Source organism: Danio rerio, chromosome 9, assembly GCF_052040795.2.
Source record: "Danio rerio strain M-AB ecotype USA chromosome 9, GRCz13ab, whole genome shotgun sequence".
Taxonomy (NCBI): domain Eukaryota; kingdom Metazoa; phylum Chordata; class Actinopteri; order Cypriniformes; family Danionidae; genus Danio; species Danio rerio.
This window is the reverse complement of record NC_141029.1, coordinates 590,716-601,841: the sequence shown is the minus strand read 5'-3', so window position 1 is coordinate 601,841 and position 11,126 is coordinate 590,716. Positions and strand designations below refer to the sequence as shown.

Here is an 11,126-nt window from a genome sequence, read left to right as displayed (position 1 = left end):
GGCGCTTAATTCAGCTGCATGAGGCATCAGGCTACTTCCTATATCAGTACTTTTTAATATAGTTAGAAAGGGGGTACACATAAAGAATGGGACAGTACACAACCTATACAACATTTAACAGAAAAAAAACTAAAGGTAGACACAAATTAACACTGAAAATAACTGTAGGTGAAACATGAGGTAAAGTTTTATATTCGCACATTCGATCACTGACAACCTGTGACATGGTCTCTTGTTTACTTTGAATAGATCTGAAAGACTGTAAAAAACAAAACAAAATCGCATGTATGACCTAAAACATTAGCATGTACTTCAAAACAACATTAGCACTGATTAACTTACCGTAAATAATGCTGCACTTTAGTTTTTGGCTAATGCTAATATGATTTACTATTACTTTTCTGAAATGTTAAGGAAAAAGTTCGAATATAAAACCTACTCTACCTATCCTACATTTAATATTATTTATATTTTTATTATAGTTTATAAAGGATTATCTAACAGCAAAAAAATAAATTTTTAATTGTGGGCTACTTTTATTTTGATAGCACGGCAGCATCCATGCTGCTGTCCGCTTCCAGGAGAGAGGCACTGATTTCCCTTTGTTTACAGTGATGTTAAATGCGATGTAACTGCCATAACACCGCTGTCAGGTCGAGCGGTTTTCACTAACATTACAATGCTGACTGGCTGTTCTGCATTCATGTGCGCTCAGTTCATTGGCGTCAGCAGTGTTACGCTTAAGTGATCTTCAGGAAATCCTCAGTGCATATTTGATGGTTTCTCTCTCCGTGATGGTTAAAGGGGTGAGTTTGCGCTTTTGCATTCGTTGATGTAATGTTGCACAATCACAAACAGCACGGACATCTTAGGAAATGATTTATACTGTGTAATTCTCCCTTGACAAGTACACTTTAGTAGCCAAACAGAGACGCCTGGATACGCTGTAATCAATGCTTTTGTTTGCATATGATGATGTCTGTTTTCGAGAAGGAGATTTGCAAAATAAAAAAATAAATAAAATAAAAAACAACTGGCCTGAACAACACAGTTCTGTCTTAAATTAATGATCTTTTTCTGCGTTTGCTGAAGATTTGTATTCAAAAACATGCAGTATATATGCTTTTATATATATATATATATATATATATATATATATATATATATATATATATATATATATATATATATATACACACACACACATACATTTGTATACCATTATAAAGTGTTATTATTCCCACACTTCAGCACACAAATAGCTTTAACCAAAGCAGACATTGAAATGAATGGAGATTCACACATTCTCTCCTTTTAGATGTGTGTTCTGCATTTACACTGCAAATAAAATTGTTTTGTCTGGTTTCTACCATACTAAAAACACTGATTAAACCAGCCTAGGCTGGTTATCTGGTTTTAGCTGTTCGGCCAGCCTGGTTTTAGTGGAGTTTTGGCCATTTCTTAGCTGGTCAGGCTGAGAGATGACCAGCCAAAACCAGCTATGTCCATCTTAAACCAGGCTGGGCACGCTGGTTTTAGCTGGTCATTTTCCAGCCTGACCAGCTAAGACCAGACTGTAAATGGCTGGAAACCAGCCTGGAAATGGCCAAAACCCCTCTAAAACCACCAGCTCAAACCAGTCAATCAGCTTAGGCTGGTTTAAAGGAAAGTCTAAATATCTAAAAATTCTTAAATAAAGTAGCATTTTCTTTTCTTTTTTTATTTTTTTAAAAAGACAAAACTGTTGTCTTTTTTCTTTTTTTTAAATAAGCCAAAATAAAGTGAATAAACTATAATCTTCCAGTGGTGTAACAAATTAATCTTGTTTTTCTTTTTGGCATGAGTTTATGTAGCTTGTTTTAATTTTAACATTACTTTTTAAAACAAGATTATGTTCCAGACAAACCAAAAAAATTCAAGTTTAACTCTGGGCTCAGTCGTTTTTGTTAGACTGTGGAAATTACAGCAAACCAAAGAAATATCTACAAATGCATCATTAAAAGAATCCCATCATGAGGAGATTTTAGGTTCTTACTAAAGTAAAAATAAAATATACTTTCCTTACCAAGAAAAAAAGAACACAAGCCCTGTTTCACAGGCAATTTCACACCGGACACTTCTGGGTTTAAAACTCATAATAGTAAAGTATATGGTTAGTATAGTTCGTGTGGGTTTCCACCGGGTGCTCCGGTTTCCCCCACAGCCCAAACACATTTGGTACAGGTAAAATGGGTAGTATAAATGCATAACAGATCCCCTTTAACTCAATGTTTGTTGTCGCCATCATCAGGTGTGATGGTTTCCTCAGTCCTCCATCATGTCCCACTCCTCCAAGCCTCGCTCTCTGGTGCTCCACAAACGCAGCCATGCTGGAGAGAAGCCCCACACCTGCCGGCTCTGCTCCAAAACTTTCATCTCGTCCTCTCACCTGGCTCTCCATCTGCGCTCGCACTCCGGAGAGCGCAAGTACAAGTGCAGCGTCTGCTCCAAGATGTTCATGCAGTCGTCGCAGCTGATGCGCCACAAGACCATCCACACGGGGGAGAAACCCTTCAAATGCCCCGACTGCAACAAGTGCTTCGGCCGCGCGTCACACCTGAAGACCCACAGCAGGCTCCACACAGGTCAGGAACACTGCAGTGAATGCTTTTCTTACTCAGAGTTTGGTCTTCTTTCTAGTCTAAATATCTAAAAAGGCTAAAATCAAGAGCCATTTATTAGACAAGCAAAACATATTGGGTTTCATGTCATGTCATTTTCATCTGCTTATCCGGGGTCGGGTCACGGGGGCAGCAGTCTTAGGAGAAAACTCCAGACTTCCCTTCTCCAAGAGACTTCCTCCGGGGGGATCCCGAGGCGTTCCCAGGCCAGCCTAGAGACATAGTCCCTCCAGCGTGTCCTGGGTCTTCCCTGAGGCCTGTCCTGGTGGGACATGCCAGGAACACCTCCCTAGGTAGGCGTCAAGCCACCTCAGCTGACTTCTCTGGATGTGGAGGAGCAGCGGCTCTACTCCGAGCTTAGGAAGAATGAATTTCAGGAAGGTCACATTTATCTATCAGACCTACAACTAAACATTACCAACACTAAATTGGCCAGTGTTCCAGTTTCATTGTCCAACACCTGTGTACATATATGTATGTATTATTTCTGAAAACAAGACAATATTTTTTGCCTGTCTCTAAAATGCTTCTTGATTTAAGGATGTTCAGATATTTGGACCAGAAACAGGATCAACAATATAAGCTGTTATTTGTCCCACAGGTGAGAAGCCCTTCCAGTGCACACTGTGTGACCGAGCGTTCACACAGAAAGCCGGACTCATCATTCACCTGCGTCTGCACACCGGGGAACGGCCCTTTAAGTGTGATAAATGTGGAAAAGCATTCCGCACGTCAGCTCATCTGCTGAATCACCAGGCGCTGGAGCTGGGCGAGGGCAAACACGTGTGCTCCACCTGCCACAAGGGCTTCAGGTACAACTGCACTATATATATCTAGTGTCAGGTGGTGATTTTGCGCATTTAGTCTGCTCAAAAAATTGCTTTGGTATGAATGCGGAAAAAAACGTTGTGATAGCATTGTTAAGACTGTATTTGAAGGAGTGTTCGTAAGGCTGTCGTTAAACCTTTATAATCATGACTTACACGTTTATGAAGCACTATCTAGTGTCGGGTGGTGACTGCGTGTTCAGTCTGCTCACAAAATCGCCTTGGTGTGAATGCGGAAAAACGTTATGCAACACTGCACTTCAAGGGGTTCATAAGACTGTCATTAAGCCTTTATAATCATGACTTGCAAGTTCATAAAGCACCATCTAGTGTCAGGGGGTGATTTTGCGCGTTCAATATGCTCAAAAACTCGCTTTGGTATGAATGCGGAAAAAAACGTTACAAAGGCATTGTATTCGGAGTGTTCGTAAGGCTGTCGTTAAACCTTTATAATCAAGACTTGCATGTTCATTAAGCACCATCTAGTGTCAGGTGGTGATTTTGCGCATTTAGTCTGCTCAAAAAAATCGATTTGGCATGAATGCGGAAAAAAATGTTATTATAGCATTGTTAAGACTGTATTTGAAGGGGTGTTCATAAGACTGTCATAAAGCCTTTATAATCATGACTTGCAAGTTCATAAAGCACCATCTAGTGTCAGGTGGTGATTTTGCACGTTCAATATGCTCAAAAAATCGCTTTGGTATGAATGCGGAAAAAAACGTTATGATAGCATTGTATTTGGAGTGTTCGTAAGGCTGTCATTAAACCTTTATAATCATGACTTGCAAGTTCATTAAGCACCATCTAGTGTCAGGTGGTGATTTTGCGCATTCAGTCTGGTCAAAAAATTGCTTTGGTATGAATGCGGAAAAAAACGTTGTGATAGCATTGTTAAGACTGTTTTTAAAGGGGTGTTCATAAGGCTGTCGTTAAACCTTCATAATCATGACTTGCACGTTTATGAAGCGCTATCTAGTGTCGGGTGGTGACTTTGCGTGTTCAGTCTGCTCACAAAATCGCCTTGGTGTGAATGCGGAAAAACGTTATGCAACATTACACTTCAAGGGGTTCATAAGACTGTCATTGAGCCTTTATAATCATGACTTGCAAGTTCAGAAAGCACCATCTAGTGTCAGGGGGTGATTTTGCACGTTCAGTCTGCTCAAAAAAATTGCTTTGGTATGAATGCGGAAAAAAACGTTGTGATAGCATTGTTAAGACTGTTTTTGAAGGGGTGTTCACAAGGCTGTCGTTAAACCTTTATAATCATGACTTACACGTTTATGAAGCGCTATCTAGTGTCGGGTGGTGATTTTGCGTGTTCAGTCTGCTCACAAAATCGCCTTGGTGTGAATGCGGAAAAACATTATGCAACACTACACTTCAAGGGGTTCATAAGACTGTCATTGAGCCTTTATAATCATGACTTGCAAGTTTAGAAAGCACCATCTAGTGTCATGTGGTGATTTAGCATGTTCAGTCTGGTCAAAAAATCGCTTTGGCGTGAATTCGAAAAAAACCTTACGTAACACTGCACTTCCAAGGGTGTTCACAAGGCTGTCGTTAAACCTTTATAATCATGACTTGCAAGTTCATGAAGCACTATCTAGTATCAGGTGGTGATTTTGCACGTTCAGTCTGCTCACAAAATCGCCTTGGCGGGAATGGAGAAAAACGTTAGGCAACACTGCACTTCAAGGGGTTCATAAGACTGTCATTAAGCCTTTATAATCATGACTTGCAAGTTCATAAAGCACCATCTAGTGTCAGGGGGTGATTTTGCACGTTCAGTCTGGTCAAAATCGTTTTGGCATGAATTCGAAAAACATTATGTAACACTGCACTTCAAGGGGTGTTCATAAGACTGTAATTAAACCTTTATAATCATGATTTGCAGGTTCATTAAGCACCATCATGTCAGGTGGTGATTTTGCACATTCAGTTTGCTCAAAAAATTGCTATTCATTGGTATGAATGTGGAAATAAAAAAATATAATAGCAATATACTTGAAGGAGTGTTCATAAGACTGTCATTAAACCTTTATAATCATGACTTTCAAGTTCAAGAAATGCCATCTGGTGTCAGGTGGTGGTTTTGCGCATTCAGTCTGCTCAAAAAATTTATTTGGTACAAATGCAGGAAACATTAAGACTGTATTTGGAGTGTTCATAAGACTGTCATTAAACCTTTATAATCATGACTTGCAAGTTCATTAAGCACTATCTAGTGTCAGGTGGTGATTTTGCGCGTTCAGTCTGCTTTGGTATATTACTGTTTCCGCATCAAATTCATAATGTGTGACTCTGTATTATGGCAGAATTGACCAGACACCGCAGTTCAGAACACATGAGATTTAAATCACTGCAGAGTTTAACCACATTGTAAACATTATCTGAACATTTTTCGCATTTAGCGTGTTTATTTGCGGTGGTGAACTGCATTATGGGATGTTGATCTCTGCTCTGTCCACTTCTGAAGTTGAGAATTCAACTCTACACTGAAAAGTGACTTTTATTGACATTTTAGTTGTTTGAAATAATAAAAAAGACTGTGTAATTCCTAAAAACTTACCGAAAGAGAACAAATGTTATTATGACAGTATAATACTCTCTCTGCAGGTCTCTCTCCATACTGAAACACCATGAGAAGAGCCACCAGTCTGCATTAACAGAAGCGCCTCTGTGCTGCAGCGTTTGCTCCGTGGCCTTCACTCAATCCTCACACCCGCACTTACTCAACGGACAGCAGCTCTTCCACTGCAAAGTGTGCAACCAGACGTTTGTGAAAATGTCCACCTTCGAGAAACACTGCCGCAAACACCAGCGGGACGCACATCAGTGTGTGAAGAAGGAGGAGGAGGAGGATTCGCATGATCCTCTGTATGAGCTGCATTCGGCTGCGTCCCAAACACAGAGCACTTCAGAGGTCAACACGCGCTCCAAAACCAGAGCCAGAGTCAAGAGCACTGCGGAGTAACGCTACAGTAACACTTCCCTTCAAGGGGTGTTCATAAGACTGTCATTAAACCTTTATGATCATGACTTGCAAGTACATTAAATGCCATCTAGTGTCAGGTGGTGATATTGCGCGTTCAGTCTGCTCAAAGGGTATAAACGGAGGTTGGAGCCAGCTCCAAGTGGGTTAGTCTTCGAGCTCCAAGTGGGCTGTGCAAACCTGGTGTGGTTTTTATTTTATTTATTTAGTCGTATTTAGAGTTCAATATTGTGCTTTATGAATGTCTACACCTAACCCTAAACCCAACCTCACAGTAACCTGATGTGTTTTATTAATGTCTACTCTCCACCTACACCACTTAAACCCAACCTACTTGTGGCTTAAGTCCCTCCCACTTGGAGGTCTCCGGGCTCCAGCGATACCTACTTGCAAAGAATCGCTTTGGTATGAATGCAGGAAACGTTAAGACTGTATTTGAAGGGGTGTTCATAAGACTGTCGTTAAACCTTTATAATCATGACCTGCAAGTTCATTAAGCACTATGTCGTGTCAGGTGTTGGTTTTGCGCATTCAGTCTGCTCAAAAAAACGCTTTGGCATGAATGCGAAAAAACGTTATGATAACACTGCACTTCAAGGGGTTCATAAGGCTGTCATTAAGCCTTTATAATCATGATTTGCAAGTTCATGAAGCACCATCTAGTGTCAGGTGGTGATTTTCCGCATTCAGTCTGCTCAAAAAATTGCTTTGGTATGAATGTGAAAAAAAAAACATTATGATAGCATTGTTAAGACTGTATTTAAAGGGGTGTTCATAAGACTGTCGTTAAACCTTTATAATCATGACTTACAAGTTCATATAGCACTATCTAGTGTCAGGTGTTGATTTTGCATGTTCAGTCTGCTCACAAAATCGCCTTGGTGTGAATGCAGAAAAACGTTATGCAACACTGCACTTCAAGGGTTCATACGACTGTCATTAAGCCTTTATAATCATGACTTGCAAGTTCATAAAGCACTATCTAGTGTCAGGTGGTGATTTTGCACGTTCAGTCTGCTCAAAAAATCGCTTTGGTATGAATGCGGAAAAACGTTACGATAGCATTGTATTTGAAGTGCTCGTAAGGCTGTCGTTAAGCCTTTATAATCATGACTTGCTAGTTCATTAAGCACCATCTAGTGTCAGGTGGTGATTTTGCACGTTCAGTCTGCTCAAAAAAACACTTTGGTATGAATGCGGAACAAACGTTACGATAGCATTGTTAAGACTCTATTTGAACTGTGTTCATAAGACTGTCGTTAAACCTTTATAATCATGAACTGCAAGTTCATGAAGCGCTATCTAGTGTCAGGTGGTGATGACTGTGGGGGAAACCGGAGCACCTTGAGGAAACCCACGTCAACACTGGGAGAACATGCAAACTCCACACAGAAACGCCAACTGACCCAACAAAGGCTTGAACCAGTGCTGTGAGGTGACAGTGCTAACCACTGTGCCACCGAACCACCCCAAGAGCACAACACAAGCAAATAAAAAAAATCACGTATCACATTTTTTTTAATAAAAAATAAATTAAACACTTTTTAAAGTGCATAAACTGACAAACAACTGTTGTTAAACACAATATGATTTCATTAACATGCATGTAAGGGAAATTAAGAATCAAATAAAACTGCATCAGTAGCCAAAGATAACCTGCATCAGCAGAGAGTGTAATGAGAAAATAGCAAACTGCCCTTCAGATGCTTTTTCTACTTTACAAATAAGAGTTTGTTGGCGGTTCATTCCCCTGTGGCGAACCCGGATTAATAAAGGGACTAAGCTGAAAATGAATGAATGAATTTGTATTGTTGGTCTTGTTTCTAGTCTAACATTCTTAAATCAAGAAGAGATTTTGTCTTGTTTCTTCTTGTTGTGAAATAAATTAATTGAAATTAAAGTATTTAACATAGAAGATTTTTTTAAAAAAACCTTTGTTTTTAATACTATGCATGTTTTGCTGATATTTGTCAGCTTTGTGATGGTTTGTGAGTATCATGTTTGATTTAAACTGCTCCGGTGTCCTGACATTCTTTCGTTCCCATCAGATGATGCTTCAACACTATTGGAATGGTTCTGTGGTTGGGGTTATGAATTAGGTAGGAAAGCTATATTACAGCTTCATATCACATTACTCCACGTTAACATACACTGATAGCCAAATCTGATGGGTACATACATTGTGTCATCCAAATGAGTTGCCTACTTTTTACATGGGAGGTAGGACAATCTGACATGTTTAAACAAATCGACACCGGTTTTGCATGAATGAATGGACAATCTTGCTGTGGGAGCCACTTTCACCACAAGAGGGCGACATCAATCCACACACACAATACAAATGCAAGATGAAGCAAAATCTGACAGAAGCATTTTTGTGAAAAGCAAATACGATTTCTAAATGCCTTCTCTGCACACTAAACTCAGCAGAGAGCATTTCAACAAAAATGTAAGCGGGGAAATGCAGAAAAGCTACAAAAATAACTTGTGCGACTGAAAATAATCTGCAGTTTCTTTCCAGCATATTAGTAAATATATAGTTATTACAACTTTATTTAGTTTTTTTCCCCACCATATAAGTGAATATAGATGTTGCAACTTTATTTAGGTGTGATAGTAATATATAGTAATACAAAAAATAGACTGAAATCATAAACCAAAAAAAGTAGCAGAAATTAGCACTCTTTAAATTAAAATTATCTCCCAAAAATCTAAAATGTCTTCAAATTGTATTCAAGTTTGTACTGTTTGGTGAAGCTTTAAATTACTGTACAGTATTAACCAACATAAAAATATACCATAGTAATATAGTAATATACCCAATACTGTAATGTTTTGGAGCCATACTGTAGTAGTATACAATCTGTTGTGGTGATTCTACAGTTGCTATGGTAACACAACAACTATAGAAATTAATCTGTTTTGGTCATTCCATAGTTACTAAGGCAATACTACATTTTACAGTATTTAATCTGTTGCGGTGATTCTACAGTTGCTATGGTAACACAACAACTATAGCAATTAATATGTTGTGGCGATTGTACAGTTGCTATGGTAACTCAGCAACTATAAAAATTCATTTGTTGCGGTCATTCCATGGTTACTATGGTAACAAAACAAATACAATCAATCTGTTGTTGTGATTCTACAGTTGCTATGGTAACAAAACTACAGCAATATAATCAAATGAGCCAATACTGTAGTTTAGATAAACTCTAGTGTATATTATACTACACTACACCACAGTTTACTGTAGTAAAAACTAAAGTATAGTACAGTGTTTATCAGTTCATTATAGTTAATATTACAGAGTGGTGGAGCATTCATTAATTAAGTGTACAACACACTTTACTGTAGCACAGTTTCAAAACACTATACGTTTTTATCATGTAATTAAACTTAATTAAATGCTATTTTTTGATGATCAGAAATAGAATAGTTCCCGTGAAATGCTTTGAAATGCACATTTTTTTATTAAATGTTTGACGTAATCTCCACTAAAACATGGAGAGGGTGGGGCATAGAGTAGCTCCTCCCCTTAAAAAAAAAAACAGTCTCACAGCTTTGCCAATGAGAGTGTTTGAGCTCAAGTGGATCAAATGAACAGCCAATGAGAAGAAGGGGGCAGGGCATGTCAGCCACTAGAGCGCATTTGATTGGTCAGAACATTTCATGACAAACTGAAGTGTCAACAAAATGTCATCACATACAAAGCACACATATAAAGGCAGATATATAATAAACCCTATTGAAGCTTTCCTGTATAACTTACACTAGACTATCTGCATCTTCAGGGTCTAGACTAGTGGTTAATAGTGTCAGACAGTCATGCAATGTGTTTATGCAATGAAATGCGTTTCCTCTGATTGCGCGGTCTGCTCAACACACTTGAGCAATAAAAAAAGCCACAAGCGCTGAATGAGGATTGTTGAGCAGATCTGCTCATCGTCTGATCTTCCTGTCTACCATGGAAATGACTATCAGCATGAGTCAGTGACCGCAGCTGCTGTGCTGTTACCCTTAAAGGCGCCTATTATGCAAAATTCAGTCAGCAGTGTGTCAATACATCCAGTATTCATTTTTTATAATAGACTTGATGAGTGAAACACTTTGATTGACATTCTCACTTTGTACGTGTCATCAGAGGGGGAAAGCTCCGCCCACTAGTGCCCATCTCTCCATCTCATTAGCATGTCCAGCAGGCCTGAGTGAGAAGCAGCCGTCTGTCCATTAGCCATTAGAGTGTTTGAGCTGCTGAAGATGATGTCAGCATAGACTAAGAGCATTATAGATGTGGAGCTTTAGATGAACAGCGACAGGAGCGACATAGACTGACAGAAGCATCAACACACACTCACACTGAAGCGCACACACACACCTGACCAGCACTCACAACACACACACTGCTGTTTTACATCCGTCTGTAGCTCCGCCCTCTTCTGAATAGAGCACAATCTCATTTGCATTTAAAGCGACAGTCACCAAAACACCCCAATTAGGATCAAAGCCTGAAAGGGTCAGTTTCAGAGAGCTGGAGAACACTACCTGTGTGATATTATCAACTCAAACACACACACACACACTCTAGACACAGCAGAGACGCAGCATGTAAAAAAGAGGCAGAATAGGTGAAGCTAGCGT

At 39.3% G+C, this 11,126-nt stretch overlaps 1 protein-coding gene across 3 annotated transcripts; it reads left to right on the top strand.

The window, feature by feature from the left end:
* Positions 1–604: 604 nt before the first annotated feature.
* On the top strand, positions 605–8,400 carry LOC100537317 (uncharacterized). 3 transcript variants are annotated; one of them, XR_015499012.1, is made up of 5 exons: positions 605–806; positions 2,291–2,624; positions 3,262–3,472; positions 6,110–7,324; positions 7,478–8,400. XR_015499012.1 is itself a non-coding variant. In XM_087267246.1 (4 exons), the coding sequence occupies exons 2-4, from the start codon at positions 2,318–2,320 to the stop codon at positions 6,465–6,467; spliced, it is 876 nt and encodes a 291-aa protein (XP_087123372.1). In that variant the 5' UTR covers positions 605–806; positions 2,291–2,317; the 3' UTR covers positions 6,468–8,400. The 3 variants fall into 3 exon arrangements, 1 of the variants encoding a protein (XP_087123372.1); XR_015499013.1 differs by having other exon boundaries at positions 3,262–4,619; positions 4,944–8,400; XM_087267246.1 differs by having other exon boundaries at positions 6,110–8,400.
* The last annotated feature ends 2,726 nt before the right edge of the window (positions 8,401–11,126 follow it).